At 47.9% G+C, this 18956-nt stretch overlaps 2 protein-coding genes and 2 non-coding genes across 5 annotated transcripts; 3 read left to right on the forward strand and 1 right to left on the reverse strand.

The window, feature by feature from the left end:
* Positions 1-1214: 1214 nt before the first annotated feature.
* Positions 1215-7464, forward strand: MRPL40 (mitochondrial ribosomal protein L40). Its single transcript, XM_065417619.1, has 4 exons — positions 1215-1345; positions 3496-3579; positions 4526-4681; positions 7011-7464. Exons 1-4 carry the CDS (start codon positions 1272-1274, stop codon positions 7318-7320), a joined length of 624 nt encoding a protein of 207 aa, XP_065273691.1. The 5' UTR covers positions 1215-1271; the 3' UTR covers positions 7321-7464.
* A 668-nt stretch (positions 7465-8132) lies between these two features.
* Positions 8133-12262, reverse strand: C16H22orf39 (chromosome 16 C22orf39 homolog). 2 transcript variants are annotated; one of them, XM_065417620.1, is made up of 4 exons: positions 12183-12262; positions 11418-11744; positions 10428-10595; positions 8133-8959 (listed from the first exon to the last, which is right to left on the reverse strand). In XM_065417620.1, exons 2-4 carry the CDS (start codon positions 11439-11441, stop codon positions 8834-8836), a joined length of 318 nt encoding a protein of 105 aa, XP_065273692.1. In that variant the 5' UTR covers positions 11442-11744; positions 12183-12262; the 3' UTR covers positions 8133-8833. The 2 variants fall into 2 exon arrangements, with proteins under 2 accessions (XP_065273692.1, XP_065273693.1); XM_065417621.1 differs by lacking the exon at positions 12183-12262 and adding an exon at positions 11965-12154.
* Positions 12263-12625: 363 nt separating this feature from the next.
* On the forward strand, positions 12626-12741 carry LOC135890650 (U5 spliceosomal RNA). The gene has a single exon (XR_010562217.1). It is a non-coding gene; the product is annotated as a U5 spliceosomal RNA (small nuclear RNA).
* Positions 12742-16823: 4082 nt separating this feature from the next.
* On the forward strand, positions 16824-16939 carry LOC135890651 (U5 spliceosomal RNA). Its single transcript, XR_010562218.1, has one exon. It is a non-coding gene; the product is annotated as a U5 spliceosomal RNA (small nuclear RNA).
* The last annotated feature ends 2017 nt before the right edge of the window (positions 16940-18956 follow it).

Consider the following 18956-nt stretch of genomic DNA (forward strand, 5'->3'; position numbering starts at 1 on the left):
TCGTTCATAGTCAGATATTTAATTAAGAGTTTTTCCATGCAAATGTATTAATCCTCTTGATTTTTTTAAATTTATTCCACCTCCCTCAATCTTTCTGCACTTATCAGATTGTCATCTGATTCCCCACCAATACCCCCTCAGTACTTGCTACTAGCTTTTGTTTTATTTCAAATATTAATAGCTGTGTTTAGGGACACCCTTGGAGTACAAGGGTACGACACGCTATATCAGGGGTCGGCAACCTTTCAGAAGTGGTGTGCTGAGTCTTCATTTATTCACTCTAATTTAAGGTTTTGCATGCCAGTAATACATTTTAATGTTTTTAGAAGGTCTCTTTCTATACGTCTATACTATATAAATAAACTATTGTTAAGTATCAGAGGGGTAGCCGTGTTTGTTGCTTTTTACAGATCCAGACTAAGAGTCCTGTGGCACCTTATAGACTAACAAATGTATTGGAGCATAAGCCCATGAAAGCTTATGCTCCAATACATTTGTTAGTCTATAAGGTACCACAGGACTCTTTTAAACTATTGTTGTATGTAAAGTAAATAAGGTTTTTAAAATGTTTAAGACGCTTCATTTAAAATTAAATTAAAATGCAGAGCCCCCCCCGGACCGGTGGTCAGGACCTGGGCAGTGTGAGTGCCACCAGAAATCAGCTCGTGTGCCGCCTTTGGCACGTGTGCCATCGGTTGCCTACCCCATACTCTCAAACAGTGGCAGCTACTTGCTTCAGGGGGTTTAGGGAGCCAAGTATTTGGTGATTACTCCAGAGGGTTAGGGTTCAGAGGGATTGGGTTTAAGAGGCTTTCAGATTCCCAGACTGCAGGGACTGGGCTCTAGGGTTCCGTGTGTTTGGGCTGAAGGGCTGCAGGTGGTTCAGTGACCAGTCACCAGAGGAGTTGGGACGATTCTAGGTTTTCAGGAGCCAGAGGTTCAGCATGAGACTCGCCTGTAGTTTCTCCTCGAGCGCCCCCTTCAGTCCCACGTGAGTCCTGCAGCTGTCCCGTAGCAGCCCTGCTGTCAATGTAAAGCGCCTCTTTCCCCTGCCTAAAGCCACTCGCCCTCCTCGGGCAGTGAGTCAGGCGCGAGCGTTGCCCTCTGCCCCGGCTTCCCACGCTGCTCCGCGCCCTGGGCCGGATTCCCCGCGAGGCGGAACTAGGGGCGGGGGGAGCAAGTTTGCAGCCGGCCGCAGTTGCTGGCGCACCACACTGGCGGGGAGCTGAGAGGAGCCGCTGCTGCCGAGGTGCCCAGGCCCCGTAAGAACCATGCTGGCGGCAGCCTGCGGGGCGGTGCGCCTGCTCCCCAGAGTCCGGGGCGGAGCGGGGAGCTCCCTGCTCAGGTAGGGCCAGAGATACCCCCGGGCTCCTGCCCTGGGGCTCGCCGGCCGGTCCCCAGCCCTGGCCTCCTCCAGCCGGCGCGTGTGGCCCCTGCGACCCCACCTCCTGCCCGGCCCGAGGCCCCCTGGCGGCGCCCCCTCGCTGCACGGGGTGTCCTCGCGCGAGGAACGCCGGGCGCGTGCGCCCTCCCCTGTGATACGCGGGGCTGGCCGCTCACAGCACGCGGGCCCCCCGTGGGCGGAGTGGCCACGCCCAAGGGTAATGCAAAGGCGTAGTAGCCACCAGACCCCTGCATGGGATGCTCTGATCCGGGCTCTGCCCTGGTGTAATTTGCCACCGGTGCCTTCCATAAGCGTGGCCCTTGTTGAAATTCCTGGCCTTTCATTTGTTGCACCGTCTTGGTCTGCCTAGCTACCCTCACTGCCAATTGCGGGTGTTGCCCTCCTGGAAGCAGTAGGTCCCAGCATGTGATACATGTTCCTTGTCATCGGGATGGAGCGTTGCAAAAGAGTTGGACACCTGCTTGGATTGAGATGGAGTATTACACGCAAGAGTTGTGGTACCAGCAGACTGAGTCTGTGCTTAAGCAGAAGGGCAGGGACAAGTTGGTGACTCAGCCCCGAACCCACCCAACCTCACCGGCCGCCGCCAATTCCGAGAGCGAGCCGGGGAGACCCCACCCACCTACATGGGGGAAGGGTCCTTACCCCCTGAGCCCCAACCCCACCGGCCAGTTCCAATACCGAGAATGAGCCAGGGAGACTTCACCCACCCGCAAGGGGGAGGGGACCCTTAAACCCCCTCCTACGGGACCTTACCCCCGGAGCCCTGAACCCACCCAACCTCACCGGCCACCGACAACTCAGTGAATGAGCCGGGGAGACCTCGCCCACCCGCAAGGGAGAAGGGACCCATATCCCCCCCGAACCCTGAACCAGCCCAACCCCACCGGCCACCGCCGATAACGAGAGTGAGCCGGTGGGACCTCGCCCACCCGCAAGGGGAAAGGGGCCTATATACCCCCCCCCCCCGATGGGCCTTATCCCTTGAGCCCTGAACCCACCCAACCTCACCGGCCACCGCCAATGCCAAGAGTGAGCCGGGGAGACCTCGCCCACCCGCAAGGGGGAAGGGACCCATATCCCCCCCTCCCCCGAGCCCTGAACCAGCCCAACCCCACCGGCCACCGCCGATAACGAGAGTGAGCCGGTGGGACCTCGCCCACCCGCAAGGGGAAAGGGGCCTATACACCCCCCCCCCCCCGATGGGCCTTATCTCTTGAGCCCTGAACCCACCCAACCTCACCGGCCACCGCCAATGCCAAGAGTGAGCCGGGGAGATCTCACCCACCCACAAGGGGGAAGGGACCTATTAACCCCTCCCCCCCGCTGGTCCTCTTTCGCTGAACCCCGAACCTACCCAACCTAACCGAATCCCACCACGTGAGGGTCGCCCCATCACCATTACCCAGCCCACCTACTCGTACCCATGACTATTTGTACCCCCTATGCGGATGATTGACCCTCACCGCTTACCAACTGTGTCTTGATCTCGCCCACCGCTTACCCCCCCCATTGGAGACATCACAGTCTGTATGTATTATGTGTGCTGCCAACCCTGACATAACAACATCCCCCCCATACTCTGTATGTTCCCCCAATGACCGACAACTGACTCTTCAAATCTTTTGTACCGTTTATTTCTAAATATTCTCTAATAAAAATTTAAATCATTTCTTTTGTGACTTCATATCCTCTGTAGACCCTGAGAAACTCCATCACTCTGTTCCTAAAAGTGAAGCTGAAAATACTCCCTAGTTCAGAGAATCAGTTATTTTTTACTTTTCAAATACACCGTCATTTGAATTTGAGACGTAATTAAGCTGTGATTTTTTTAAAGTGATTTTTCCCCCTTTGTGGATTCAAACAGTGCAAAATTTGGACAGTTATTGGGCTGAAAGGGTTAATATTTGTTACAGTTGAGTTTGTGCCAGGCCCCACTACTGGCTCAAACAGCTGAGGATGGACTGAAGATTATTCATTATAATGTATGCCTGCAAGTGGAATCACTAATAAAAGGCAGTATACAAAAGCTATATAGTAACATAATTTAATTTGATTCTTCTCATGCTTTGTATTCCTTTTTTCTTTAGTTCTCAGCTGTCCTGGGCCATTCATTTTCGGGGAAACCATTGGCAGACTTCTCTGCTGGCATTTCAGGCGTCCCTCCCCATGCGGTAAAATACAACTTATATTGTATTTCATAGAATAGTTTTCATATGTTCACATCCTCCTTACAGGAAGTGAGGAAAATTTAAACTATTCAAATGAATATGTGCACATATATATTTCTACATTATGAGGCATAGATATAAAAGAAGGTAGAACTATTAGGCTCTAGTGTAGTGTTTAATCCCCATATATGTAGCTAATGCTCTGAATAAAATTTTAGTGTTATGGTTAGTTGTATTTACTCATAATTCCTCAGTTATGAAGGCATGTAACGTAAAAGTGTATGTTTGGAGATATTCTGGTTTAAACAGCATTCCGGTTTTTCCTTTGGAACAGTAGTTGAAATGTAGCACTAGCTGCACTAAAAATACTTAAATGTACTTTTCCTACATTTATAGATGTGTAGTATCAGTTTGCATGCCACCCTTTTCTTAATACAACTTGGTTAAAATGACTCCATAGTTAGTAGCTAAAATACTGTATGACTTCTGATTCAAGCCAACATCTAAATATAAAACCTGTCTGCCTATGTTGTGTGTGTAGTATAAGGAAGCAGCATGGCTTGGTGGATTGAACACCAGAGTTCTAAGACAGACTGCCATTGACTTATTCTGTAGCATTATGCAAGTCACTGACCCACTGTCTTGGTTTCCCTATCTGTAAAATGGGCATGATTCTTCACAGGAGTGCTGTGAGGACTAATTTGTTAATGTTTGTAAAGTGCTAAGTATTCTTCTTCTGTGTATAGATTGATATAAGAAAATGTACTATATTACAGTTTATATTGATTTGCTGCAAGAATGCTTCTCAAATTTCCAGTATGTATAGATAAATATTCCCTATTAGACACACCCTTTTATTCTGGAATGGGTTTACTATAGAAACGAAAAGTATTAAGTATTACATGTGTATACACAGATATAATTTTTTAAAATTAATTTCCTCCACTAGAGCAGAACCGAGGAAGAAAAAGAAGGTAGATCCAAAGAGAGAACAAGCACAAAAGGACCGTATGAAGAAAAAGATAAAAAAGATGGAAAAAGCTGCCCAGGAAATGATTCCCATTGAGGATTTTGTAACACCATTCAAGTTTTTGGATGCTTCAAGGTATGGAGAACTGCCAGCTTTTACCTTGGGGTTGATAATGAACCAGAGAGGTGCAAATAACTGTGAAATACCCTCTACCTACTGACACTACCCTGTTGCCCTTAAGCTGTCTTGTGCTAGATACAAGGGAGTAAGTTTTCAGATAAATAGTTAAAGGATCAAGAAATTTGTGACTTCTGCAACTTTAGAATTTTTTTTCTTGAGTTATTTCTCCATCTACAAACTGCTTTTGAAACAGTGTTTTGTGTTTATAATGAAAAATTGTAATTCTGGGTGTGGGATACAGAGTTGCTTTTTAAAAAACCTTTTGATAAATCGGATGGGACCAGTTTAAGACTTTATCTCCAATTCCAAGTGCTGAGATGGACTTTGGAGGAGTTTCTGGAGGGCCCAACAGTCTATCATTAGAGGAGGGGCAGCAGACCCTTCTCTCTGATTTTGGAATGTTCTCCTGCTTCACACATGCAAAAACATATCAGTGTAATTTGTTTGGTGTGACTTCTTTGTTCCCGTTTTAGATTCATTTGTATCCCTGTTCTGGCACCTGGTAAGGGGAGTGTTGTTTACTGGTTGGAGCAAGAATTTGAGAATTAAGTCCTAGGTTCTACTCCCTACCTACTCTGCCACTGACTTTGGGCAATGTACTAGTTGTGGCTGTGTCGGTCCCAGGATACGAGAGAGACAAGGTGCGTGAGGTAATATCTATTATTGGACCAACTTCTGGTGGTGAGAGACAAGCTTTTGAGCCCCCCAGAGCTGTTCTTTGGGTCTGGGAAAGGAATTTCCAGTGTCCTAGCAAAATGCAAAGTCTTTAATATCAGTAGTTAGCACATATTGTAAGGCAGGGGGCCGTGAACAGGTTTCAGGTGGTCTGCCAAGCAGGGCCAGCATTAGACTCTCTGGGGCCCAGGGCAGAAAGCCAAAGCCCCACCACATGGGTCTGAAGCCCAGGACCCTGAGCTCCACCACCAGGGACTGAAGCCACAGCCTGAGCAATGTAGCTTTGCAGGGCCCCCTGTGGCATGGGGCCCCAGCCAATTGCCCTGCTTGCTACCCCCTAACACGGGTCCTGGCTTTTATATGGAGAACGCTAGTTATTGTGGCACAGGTGGGCTGTGGAGTTTTTATAGCATGTTGGGTGGGCCTCAGAAAGAAAAGAGACCCCCTGTTGTAAGGGACCATTCAAGATAGAGAGGCCCATTAACACCTATGCAGTCATAAAACAAAAAGGTGGGATTAATGCAATGGGCAGCCTGTGGGCTGGCTGTATGCAGCCCAATTGGCTCACAGCTGTGGCCCAGCTGCATGCTAAAAAAAAAAAAAAAAAATCGAAATTTGCCATTCTGGTCTGAAAGGAGGTGGGGCTGGCTGAGGGGGAGACAGCATCTGGCAGCGTGCTGGAGCGCTTCTGCCAGCAGGGGGCTGGTGAGTGCGGCAGGGGACAGGGTGCTGGAGAGTGGGTCTCTGGGCAGGTTTGTGGGAGAGCACTGGGAACTAGGGATTTGTGAGGGTGCTGCAGCAGGTTTTAGGCTGCCGAGCCCCACGGGGTGCGGGTGCTGGCTTCCCGCTCCTGGCCCCCCTCTGTGGATGGGTCTCTGGGTGGGGGGTGCTGGGCATAGGGGATTTTGGGGGGGAGGGGCACTGTGGTTCTCAACCTGCATCAGCCCACAATGATAAATAGGTTGAGAACCCCTGGGTTAGTGGGTTACATATTGTTATAATGAGCAATAAATCCATTATTTGTAGAATCTAGCAGAGTAATGAATTTAAGCTCCCTTACATTATGTGCTAACTACTTATGCTAAACCATCTGTTCCACCTTGCATTTTTCTGTGACCTGGGAGTTCCTTTCCCAGGCCTGAAGAAAAGCTGTGTGTGGCTCAAAAGCTTATATTACCTCACCCACCTGGTCTCTCTAATTACCTTGGGCAAGTCTTTAACCTCCTGTTCTCTTACCTTTAAAAAAGAGAACTACCTCAGGTGTATTGAGGAGTGTTTGTAAAGGAATCTTGCAAATTGCCACAAAATGCATCAGCTTAGGTACAAAATCTTCTCACCCACTCTCCCTGTGGTGGCAATTGAGATAACATGAATGATATTTTACTTGTTCGTTTAGAAACAAACAGATGAATGGGCAAGTGGAATTTGCTGTTAGATAGTGCTGTAGTATCCGCCAATGAAAGACCCTACATAATACTATGGATTGCCTTTATATGTTTGGGCCAACTTGCCTTTTTGTATCTCACTGTAGTTTTTGTTAAATGCTTGCTCTTTGGGATATGAGCAGCTTCTGTGTTAAAATGTTATCTTGTTCTTTCATGTTTGCCAGAGTACGAGAGATCTCCCCACTGTCCTTTGAGGAGAGTGAAAGGCGAGCCCTGCTCCTGAAGAAGTGGGCCCCGTACAAGCAGAAAGAACATGAGGCAGAGATGGAAACATTGAAGTCTCTTATGGCAGCTCAGCAGGAGGCACTAGAGGAATTGCGTCTTGAATCAGAAGAACTTTACCAAGCAGCAATAAGACGAGATGAGGACCTGTTTCCCTTTGAGAAAGAGGGGCCTAGTTACACACCACAGGTTCCTGGCTATGAGGCTCCTGAAGGGAAATGCATCGACATTACCAAAGTGTACGAACAGTGAGATCGGAAGACTCTGCCACGCAGGTGGCAGGAGATACTCAGTGCATTAAAGGAGGATACAATGGGATGCAACTAGACTATTTCTTTTGCTTTTTCAAACATCCCTATGCACATGGCTGTCAAAAGAAAATAAAAACACCACCTGTCCTTGTTCCCTTTCTTTTTATAACTGGCCACCTTGACAATAAAACTTCCAATAAAAACAAAATACTTTAGAACCCCGTTTATCTAACCTTCCCTTAGCCGGCTCTCTGCATTTACCAAACAACCGTGACTCCAGGGCCAGAAGTGGGCAAGCTCTCCTGTAGCCATTAGATGTTGCTGCAGCATAGCATTTTCCCATTCCCTGGTTTATTCAGAGTTTTGATCATCTGATCTGGCCCTGGTCCCAATTAGACCAGATAAACAGGGTTCTACTGTACTGTATTTTTGTGCCACAAACTGAAGCACAGTCCCATGTAGAGAACTGTGGCTTTAGTGAACGTTATTTTTTCACTTATAGAATATTTTTTCCCCTTTCATTTATTCCTGAGTAACAATTCCTCACTCTGGACAAACCATAGTTCCTGAGAGTATAATTATGCCAGGAAGAAAAATTGTTAAAGCGATCATATGTCAGTGTACTGTAGTGGGAAGATAACTGTCAATTTCTCCTTTAGCTCCAATTCAGGTTTTGTTGAGGTGCCTGTGTACAAATCAAGGGGAAAACAGATACGATATATATCACAACAAAGTAAAAATAGCTTTTCATACTGCATGGCTATGTGATAAGAGATTCAATTTAACTAATTTGCTTAAAGCCATAAGACTTATCTTTGAAAGTCACTGAAGTCTTTATTTTTGTGATAACTTTTAATGCTTTCATAAACATATTGAAGAACAAAAACAGCCTGAGAATAATTTTGCAGGGGCAAACGGCTGGTATAGGTCAACTTTATTTTCTGTCTACTGCCCCCTAGCACACTGTTAAGGATGACAATAGTGCATCTGTACAAACTTTCTTTTTCAAATACCAGTTGCTTGGGCTGTCCTGATGACTTTAATCTCTATTGCCAAGGGAGAGGGCTAGCTTATTTTTTTAATTCCTCATCTGGCTAGCCTGGTCTTGGGCATGCCATAATGGCAGCATGCTTAGCCCATGTGAAGGAAGTGAGGGGTGGGCTCTAATAGCAAGAGCAGCCGGACTACATGGATGTGTGCTGTTTCAAAGCAGCAGGCATTGTCCTTGTCTGGATGAATGGGAAAGGCAGAGGACTGTAGCAGACAAGAATTAAACTGAGCACCTGAACTATCCTTTTTAAATATTTACATCTCAATAAGACATTTCTTAAACACCATTAAATGTACTCCAAAATAGGCATTAATGAGGTGGGGGACTGCTGTGCGCAGAAGTATAAGCTGAGAAGTCTTTCTCCTTTAGAGGCTACAGTCTTGTTTCAGAATCACATGGCAGAAAAATAGCATTGGCCTCACATCTTCTGGTATATAGGGGCCAAATATGGTAGATAGTCTTATTACTTTGGTTTATCTTGACCAAGAGGAAGGTACCAGTCCCTTGGTGGGCTTTTCCTCAGCTGCCACACTGGATCATACTTTTGTTTTTCCAAAAGCCGGGCTCTTTCACTCTTGCATAGCGATTCCTGCAATACATGACAATATAATACTCAACACTCAGTGTGCTGCATTTTCAAAGCACATTATAAACATTAACTACTCACACAACAACTCAAGTTACTTCTACCAGTGATCTTTTTCAAGATACATATAAAAATTAATTTGCCATACTAAAATGAAAGCAGCTTGTAATGGCAACAAAAGGAAAAGTCATAGCAGAAAATGTTTGACATATACTCTATTAGAATAGCTATTACAAGTTTAAAAGCATACACAGATAGCAAAAGGCCAAAGGTATGACTATTCCTGTACAAATAATTATCTTCAAAAGATCATTACTTTTTATGTCAAAAACCCAAACCTTAAGGCCTATATTTTCAAAAGTAGCTATTGGTTTTGAATGCCTCGATTTTGAGGTGTTCGGTGTTGCGATGCTTTTAAAGTGCCTTGTTTTCAGACAGTGATGGACGTCCACCCTCTTAAAATCAGGCCCCTCTACTGTCTCAAGTTGGCAACACACGTGTTATTTTGAAATTTTAGGCTTAATGATCCTGATAAACAAAGCTTTAATAATAGTAGCACTAACACCACTATGACTACTTATTTCTGCCTTAATGGCATTCTATTAAGTTAGAGTGTGTTTTTTCAAATTCTCTTTTCATTGGCAAGACAGCACAACTGAGAATGATGCAAGGAATATGGAGAACTGGTATGAGGTTGTGGGCATAGGGGACAGAAGTATAAAAAAGACAGGCTTTGGAGAAGGAAACGGGAAAATTAAGACTGACATTGTTCATGGAGTGGAAGAGAGAAGGCGGAGAACATGAAAGGTGCCAAAGTCAGAGCCGTATACTGTGATGAATGAATGATGGACGTTGGCTCTTAAAAGCAATGACAAAGGTTTAACTTGAAATAAGATAATGAGCTAGTGGAGAGATCTGAAGAAAGGATGATACAGTCAAAACAATAGGAGAGGAAGATGATTTTAGTGGCAACATTTTGTATGGATTAGCATGGGGAAGAAAGCAAGACATTTTTCCCTCTACAGTTTTGAAGAAAAGGTTGTGGATTGAAAAGGACAGTGGCAGGCAATTTAGGCTCAACATTTTGTTATTTTTAAAGGATTTGTAAAATCTTATAATATTGCAGTTGTTAGTCCCCGCTCCCAGAAACAAAACACACCCAAGAGTTAAATGTATTGGAAAATTATCCAACATCTACATAGTGCCTCACAAACATGGAAAAGGCCTGTTCTCATCACTGACATAACTATTCTTCTATAGATATTACACCAGCCTTGTGACATTCTTGCCCACTCAATTGTGGAAGTACTTTATACTGATAAATTAGAAACATCTACTTGTTTGTGGTATGGGTGGCTGAGTAGATTTTTTGTGGGGGAAGGTTAATGCTGATGACCATGTTGCGTGCATGATGCACAATTTATTGTTTATACCATTATTAATACTGTCTTCAGTTTGGCATTCATCATACCTTAGCATCTGGACTTTTGCTTTTTTCCCACTTTCTGCAATTGCCATAGTCTATTTTCCACTGTCCACAGGAGGGTGCTTCCCCATACGTATAATAGTTATGGAATAAATTACGGATGCCCTTACAGTGTTTCCATTCAGACCAATAATCCTCACATGTTCGTGGAGGCTGGTAAAATAGCAAAAAATACATTAAGAAGACACCTGCAGGAGAAGAATCCTGATATTTGGCCTCAGTAGTAAGGAACAAGATGTTTCTGAGTTTAAAAATGCCCCGTCTATGTTGTCATGGTGGGAAATCAAACGTGTCCCATTCATTTCAGCTGTCTTGATGGGGGTATTTTCCCCACATGCCGTCTCAGTGTATTGTGTTTTGAGATTAAATACTGGGCTATTGTTATGTCTTTTCTCCTCTATCCGACCAAGAATCCGACTGTCTTTGTTTCTTTGCTGTACAGAGGTTGGGACAAAGAGGCCCTGTCTCATGAGGGTGTGCCGTAGGTTGCATTACTAACAATTCAGTGGTAAACAGCTCAAGGTAAGACTCATTTTTTTAAGGGATAGAATTTGGATACTAATATTCTTCTACCTTATCAGTTTCATCCTGAAACATACAACAGGGAGTTTCCCACTGCTCAGAACACCTGAGCCACTAGCCAGAGTGCTGGGCTCTGTTCTCAGCCTTTGCCACCGACTCACCGGCGGACTCTGGGCCCACCCCTTATCCTGGGAGTGTCAATTACACCCTCTGCACACTGGTGTAATGCTCCTGCCCTCGCAGCTTGGGGGGAGTTGGCAGCACGCATGGAGAAGGTCAGGCGCCCGGGGACGATATTAGCAGGAGTCCCCTGTGACCCCGGCTGCAGGTCACCGCGCACAGCTGGGCCGCTTAGAGACGGCGGGGGATGGCCTGGCCCAGGAGCGGACCCTCGCCCGTCATGACCGCTCGACGGGCCCCAGGCGGTGCGCGCGCGCTCCCTCGTTCACTCACCCTCCACACGCCGTGGTCAGCCATGCCGCTGCCCGGCACCGTGATCCCAGCCCCACACGGAGCTCTTCGAACCAATCGGACAAGGGTGTATGACGAACAGCTCAATCCCAGCCAATCGCCAGGGAGCGTGTAAAACTACGTTTTCCGGCCGCGTGAGGCGGAGTGGCCAGAAGGCCGAAGCTGAGCCAGTTGTTGCCACGGCTACCTATGCTCCGCCCCTGGCTGGGCAAAGCCAATGAAGAGACAAGAGCTGGTCTGAGCGACACAGCGCTGAGCCACTCAGCATCCTCCTGCCTCCGGCGCTGAACAAACGGGAGATTGGGTAACCTGGGCAGAGATAGAATGGTGCGAAGTGTGAGAGCGCGCGCTGCGCCAGGGACAAATGCCACGTGCAGCCAGATTAAAAATATTAAATAATAGTCATGAATAACTTGCTGCCCCGATAACTGCAGTCCTTAGTGTGAGAACCCTGGGGCTAGACTGGGCAACCATTACCATGGTGAGCACTTACATGAGGAGGCCTAGTCAAGAATAAATGCTCACTAACCTGAGTAATGGCTGCAGAATCAGCCCCCAGAGACCCTTCCCCTTAGTCTCTCAGAGCACAGTGCTGTGCACAAGCCGGCCGCTCTCTGCTGCCCCGGGCGGGCTGTACTGACCGCAGGGGGCGGGATCCCCTGCAGGCTCCGGGCAATGGCCGGTCCGGCCTCCCCAGCTTGCCCGGGGCGGCTCAGCGGCCCTTTCCCGCGGACAAACGGGACCGACCTGAGCCCGACTGCACCGCTGGAGGCGCAGAGCCCGGCACCCGCAGGCTCCCGGCCCGAGACGTCTCCCGCGTGCTCCCGGGTAACCAGTGCGCGGGGCTGCGCCCGGGGCAGCTGCGGAGTCCCCAGGAGCCGCCGCCCCGCCCGGAGCCGCCTTCCAGGGGCTGCAGCCGCCGCTCAGAGGCTGGGTGCCTCCTGCGCTCTCAGACCTACCCGGGAATGCTAATTTTCATACCCAGAATGCATTGCGCACCCTCAGCCGCGTCCCTGGTCCGTGGGCTGGGTTTGCTCCCGAGACCCTGGTTCCGAGGAGCAAACGCGCGGTTTAATCGGGCCGGTGCACTGGGCTGTAGAAACGCGGGGTTTAGCCACCGGTAAGTGTAGTCACCGTGAGATAGTAACGTGTTGCTCTTGGCCTGGCAGCTCTTCTGCCGAGTGTAGGGTATACTCTGGTTTCTCTTCAGATCGTATAAATCTTTCGCCTTTTACTAAAGATTTCCGTGGAGAGGAACATTTATGAGTTTCTACCCAATTTTTTGAGGCTTCACTTCGGTGAAGCTACCCAATGTTGTTAAAAAATAGAAAAAGAATTGTTTGTTTTGTATGTTCAAAAAGTTTATGATTATTTCAATAAGGTTTTTCTTTGTAATTTATGAGTCGTTTTTTATTTGTGGGGAAAATGTTACTTGTTTCTTTGTGTGATAGATTATGACTTATTTAAGGGGAGAAGCTGGGCTCTACATGGGGAAGCTCTGTAAAAAGCTTTTCTTGTCTCTTCTCCCCCCCCAAAAAACATTTTTCATACTTTTTCCACCCATACCCAACAACCCTTCAAGTTCACACCCAGGCTCCTTCCCAGCAATTTATTTCTTTCTCCCTTTAGCTCCTCTGTTACCCCTGACTCCTCCAAGCCTTTGCACTGCTTCTGTGGGGTAGGGAAAATAGGAATTATTACTCAGAGTTCTGTATTAATATGCCAGGTAAGGAATCTATTTGTCAAAAAACATTTCCTGCGTCTTCTTTGTTGTCTGTATTGTTACATACTTGCTGACAGGTATTTTGAAATAAATGTCCAAAAATAATTGAAACTAGTGCGATTATATTGTATATTTTGACAATTAATATATGCAGAATTTTAAAATATTGTATGCAGAATTTTTGTTTGTTGCAGAATTGTTAATTTATTGGCACAGAATTCCCCCAGGAATAAGTTCTGTTTCATGCAGGTGCAGTGGCAGGTTTTCAGTGGAGCCCTGGCTAGATTGAAGTTTGGATGCTCCTGTATGTTTATGCAGCACCCATTGTCATGGCCTCTGAGTCCATAACAAGAACTAACACAAATGGTACACTCCCCTAGCCATGCACTTTAAATTGAGAGGTCTTCTTTGCTGCTCCATTTAAGCCATGAAAAATAACTAATGCTATGCCTTGCAGCTCTCTAGGTTTGGGCGCTGGCAGAACAGCAAAGGCAGTGAATGCCCCTGGTGAGTGGTGAATACCCTGCAATCAGTCATGGAAAATCCAACAAGAACTGGGGGTAAGAGCAGCAGCCCTCCTCCACTGGGATCACTCAGAGGGATAGAAGGATCTTGCCGTTAAAAGGGTCTAAAGCCAAATGGTGTCCTTTGGATGGTGGTTTGTAGACTTCTTACAAACACATTCCTCAACTTATTGCAACACACATTCACAAAGCCACAAAAGGATGTAAACATTATACAAATAGTTCTCCAGTGGCAGCACACCACTGTTACAAGGCTCAGACTTTCCTTTATTATAGCTGCTCCTGCTTTTAAGTGCATAGCTAAAGTATCTGCTGCAAGAACAGCAGGGATGATCAAAATGGGGAGTTACACTTAGGGTATGTCTTCCCTACCGTCCGGATTGGCGGGCAGCGATTGATCCAGTGGGGATCGATTTATCGCATCTAGTCTAGACGTGATAAATCGATCACCGAGCACTCTCCCGTCGACTCTGGTACTCCAGTTCGGCAGGAGGCGCAGGCAGAGTCGATGAGGGAATGGCAGCAGTTGTCTCACTGTAGTTAAGACACCATGGTAAGTTGATCTAAGTACGTCGATTTCAGCAACGTTATTCACGTAGCTGAAGTTGTGTAACTTAGATCGACCCCCCCAGTGTAGACAAGGCCTAAAAGTTGGGAAACAGCAAGTGCAGTTGTATGAATATATAACCTACAGGAAGTGGCAAGTAGTGTTTAGAACAGGGCTGGGGAGTTAGGAAACCTGTACCATTGACTTGCTGTATGATCTTGTCAGTCACTTTTGAGCTCTCTGCCGCCACTTCCCATCTGTACAGTGAGAAAAAAATACTGACCTATCCACAGCTAAGTCTAGCCCTAGATATTGCAAGGCCTTCTCCAAAGTAACACATGCAAGGAGTCATCTAGTGCCCTCTGCCAGTTGTTGCCACGGCTATCTATGCTCCGCCCCTGGCTGGGCAAAGCCAATGAAGAGACAAGAGCTGGTCTGAGCGACACAGCGCTGAGCCACTCAGCATCCTCCTGCCTCTGGTGTGGAACAAACAGGAGATTGGGCAACCTGGGCAGAGGACGTAGAATGGTGCAAAGTGTAAGCACGCTGCGCCAGGGACAGATGCCACGTGCCGCTCTCAGCAGCGTGTGCACGTTACCAACACAGTGCCCGCAGCGGGCGATGCAGTGTGCAAGAGTATGTGTCGCGCAGGAGGAGCCGAGATGGGGGAGGGGTGCTAGGCTGCTAACGCTGGGAAAACTGTGCCTGCGGGAATGAAGAGTGCCCCCGTGACCAGGCTCTGGGCGAGAGGGGACACTCCGGGTGGCTGAGGACACCTTCCTTCCCAGAGGTGGCTACACAGCCCACAAGTCAGCCGTGGACCCGTGTTCCCTCCCAGCCCCCCTTTTTTTTTTTTTTTTTTTGGCGTAGAACGCCCTCAGGAGTATTTGATGTATTTCAGCTGTTATGCTGGTTGCAACTGCTATGGTTAAAGTTGCAAAAAAGTTTCCATTATAACCTGTTGTGTTCGCCCACTGCTACCTTTCTAAATTTTCCCTCTTGGGGCTAAAATTTTCTATGATTGGTATCTATTGAAAATATCTAAAGACATGTCCTGCCGTTACTCTGGGGAACTTCAAAGGGAATGTCATGCAGGATTAACTATATGGCCTTTAGTGCTTCTGTTTGAAATCCTGTACTTTGGTTGTGCTGATTTTTTTTTTTTAATTGAGGGAATGGGGTTGTGGTCTTCTGACCCCCCCTTAAATTCTCCCTGGCCTGGAAATATGCACTTACATTAAAAAATTCTAGCAGTATGTTAATTACCCAGACTAAGATAGAGCTAAGAAATGAGGTAGGTAGTAACTCTGGTGCAATCTGATGCTATTGAATTTAATTCCAACAATCTCCCATTTGAAATTTCAGTCCCTTCTCATCAAGGAAGGGTGGAGGTTGCCAACCCCTCCCCCATATCTGCAGGACCCTGAATCCTTGACCTTTGAACATAAAATGTATGTCTTTATCTCTTCTGGTACATACCACATAAGAGAGAGAGAGACAGACTCACAGACAGCATTATTAAAATCTCAAAGCTGTTCTAGTGCCTCAATTAGCTGGAGATCAATGAACCTCATGCTCAGGTTTGAGGAGTCTTGAGAGAAAGAGAGGATTGTATGGGGATTTTAAAGAGATTTTGCCTCCCTTTTCTCCACACTTTGTATAACACTTGTCTTCTTTCACTGTAAGCTCTTCAGGGCAGGGAACTTTTCTACCTCTTTGTCTAGCCCCAGAGCAGTGGGGCCTGGATCTTGATTGAAGCTTCTGGGTGCAGCCATATTAAAAATATTAAATAATAGTCATGAATAATTTGCTGCCCCGATAACTGCAGTCCTTAGTGTGAGAACCCTGGGGCTAGACTGGGCAACCATTACCATGGTGAGCACTTACATGAGGAGGCCTAGTCAAGAATAAATGCTCACTAACCTGAGTAATGGCTGCAGAATCAGCCCCCAGAGACCCTTCCCCCTAGTCTCTCAGAGCACAGTGCTGTGCACAAGCCGGCCGCTCTCTGCTGCCCCGGGCGGGCTGTACTGACCGCAGGGGGCGGGATCCCCTGCAAGCTCCGGGCAATGGCCGGTCCGGCCTCCCCAGCTTGCCCGGGGCGGCTCAGCGACCCTTTCCCGCGGACAAACGGGACCGACCTGAGCCCGACTGCACCGCCCGAGGCGCAGAGCCCGGCACCCGCAGGCTCCCGGCCCGAGGCGTCTCCCGCGAGGCCCCGCGTGCTCCCGGGTAACCAGTGCGCGGGGCTGCGCCCGGGGCAGCTGCGGAGTCCCCAGGAGCCGCCGCCCCGCCCGGAGCCGCCTTCCAGGGGCTGCAGCCGCCGCTCAGAGGCTGGGCGCCTCCTGCGCTCTCAGACCTACCCGGGAATGCTAATTTTCATACCCAGAATGCATTGCGCACCCTCAGCCGCGTCCCTGGTCCATGGGCTGGGTTTGCTCCCGAGACCCTGGTTCCGAGGAGCAAACGCGCGGTTTAATCGGGCCGGTGCACTGGGCTGTAGAAACGCGGGGTTTAGCCACCGGTAAGTGTAGTCACCGTGAGATAGTAACGTGTTGCTCTTGGCCTGGCAGCTCTTCTGCCGAGTGTAGGGTATACTCTGGTTTCTCTTCAGATCGTATAAATCTTTCGCCTTTTACTAAAGATTTCCGTGGAGAGGAACATTTATGAGTTTCTACCCAATTTTTTGAGGCTTCACTTCGGTGAAGCTACCCAATGCTGTTAAAAAATAGAAAAAGAATTGTTATGTTTAAAATGTTTATGTTGATACGGTGGTTGTTTTTTTTTTTTTTTTGGTGATTCATGGGTGGTTTCTTATTTAAAAGGAAAATGTTATTGGATTGTTTTGTATATAACAGATTATACTGTGTAAAATACTTTCATTTTAATAGACTAGTGAGGTTTTTTCCGAAGTGGGTGTATTTTGTGACCCATGTTGCACATGTTTGTTTAGTGTTAATGATTTACCAAGACAGTACTTGTATAATGTAAAAATAATGTGCAGATCTTTTTTAAATTGTCATTTTCTTTGTGCATTGTTTCATTTCTAAATTAAGGATTTAGGATATTAACTAATCCCTGGGCCCTAGGCACAGAATTTAGCTCTAGCTGCATGTTTTTTGTTATTGAATGGTGCAAAAAGAGGGTACTCATATTGGCCTAAATCAGGTGTCTCAAACTCCCAGCCCCCAGGCCAGCTGCGGCCTGCGAACCTCCCAACGTGGCCCGTGGGTCTCCAGCAGTTTTAGGGCCTGGTCTCTCCCTTGACCCCACGTGCTGCCCCCGGGCGCTCCCCTTCCCCCCAGGCGATTTACAATGGCCCAGGGCCCCGGCAGCGCAGTGTAGCTGAGCGGAGTCTGCCTACTCCCGCCACGTGTCTGCCGGCCCCTTCCTGCGGCCCCAGGGAAGGGCAGAGCTGTGCCTCCGTGCGCTGGCCCTGCCCCGAGCGCCCCTGCGGCCAATGGGAAGCTGCGGGGTGGTGCCTGGGGGCAGCAATGCCCCCCGGCGCGCCCCACCTTGGAGCACTAGGTAAGCGCCGCCCCCCCAACCCCATCCCAGAGCCTGTACCCCCGCCCCACATATCCCCTCCCACCCCCAAACTCCCTCCCAAAGCCTGCACCCCCTCCCCGGACCCCCTCCTGCCCCCAAACTCCCTCTAAGAGCCTGCACCCCCTTCCCACACCCCCTCCCACCCCAAACTCCCTCCCAGAGTCTGCACCCCTCCCGCCTCCTCAAGGCTCCACTCCCTTCTCCTGCAGCCCCACCTCTGCCCCAGCCGAGAGCCTGCATCCAGCACCCAAACTCCATCCCAGAGCCTGCACCGCAGACCCCCTCCCCCACCCAAACTCCCTCCCAGAGCCCAACCTCTCATCCCTTCTGCATCCAAACTCCCTCCCAGAGCCTGCACCCCAATCCCCTACCCCAGGCATCCTCCGCTACCCAAACTCCCTCCCAGAACCTTAGGTAGGTGGGAGGTGGAGTTTTGGGGGGCGGGTTCTGGGAAGCATGAGTAACATTTTTGTCCCACTGGGATGATTTGAGGACTGGCACTGGCCCTAAGGTAAATTGAGTTTGAGACCCCTGGCCTAAATGATGTTATGCAGAAATCCCATTTAATCCTTAACCCCAGATTTTCCTGTAAGAACATCAGAACTGCCATACTGGGTCACACCAATGGTTTATCTAGCCCAGTATCCTGTCTCTGATCATGGCCAGTACCAGAGCTTCAGAGGGAGTGTACAGAACAGGGCAATTGGAGTGTTCCCCTGTCTTCCCCCTCCCAGTGTCTGTAGTCAGAGGTTTAGGGTTACCTCAAGCATGGTGTTGCATCCCTGGCTATCCTCCATTAACTTATCTAGTTCTTTTCTGAACCTAGTTATACTTTTGGCCATCAGAACATGGCAATGAGTTCCACAGGTCAGCTTAATCGGGTGACGGTCCCTCTCCCTCTGTTTTGTTTCTTTGTTTTTTTGTATTGTGGGAAAAGGTAAATAATACTTCTCTATTCACTTTTTCTACACTTTTTATCATTTTATAGACTTCTATCAGACCCCTCTTTAGTTGCCTCTTCTCTAAACTGAACAGCACTAATGTTTTTAGTCTCTCCTCATATGGAAGCCATTCCATGCTCTTCATCATCATGGTTCCCCTGCTCTGAATGTTTTCCAGTTCCATTATATCCTTTTTCAGATGGGGCCACCAGAACTGGATACAGTATTCAAGGTGTG

This window comes from Emys orbicularis, chromosome 16 (assembly GCF_028017835.1).
Source record: "Emys orbicularis isolate rEmyOrb1 chromosome 16, rEmyOrb1.hap1, whole genome shotgun sequence".
Taxonomy (NCBI): domain Eukaryota; kingdom Metazoa; phylum Chordata; order Testudines; family Emydidae; genus Emys; species Emys orbicularis.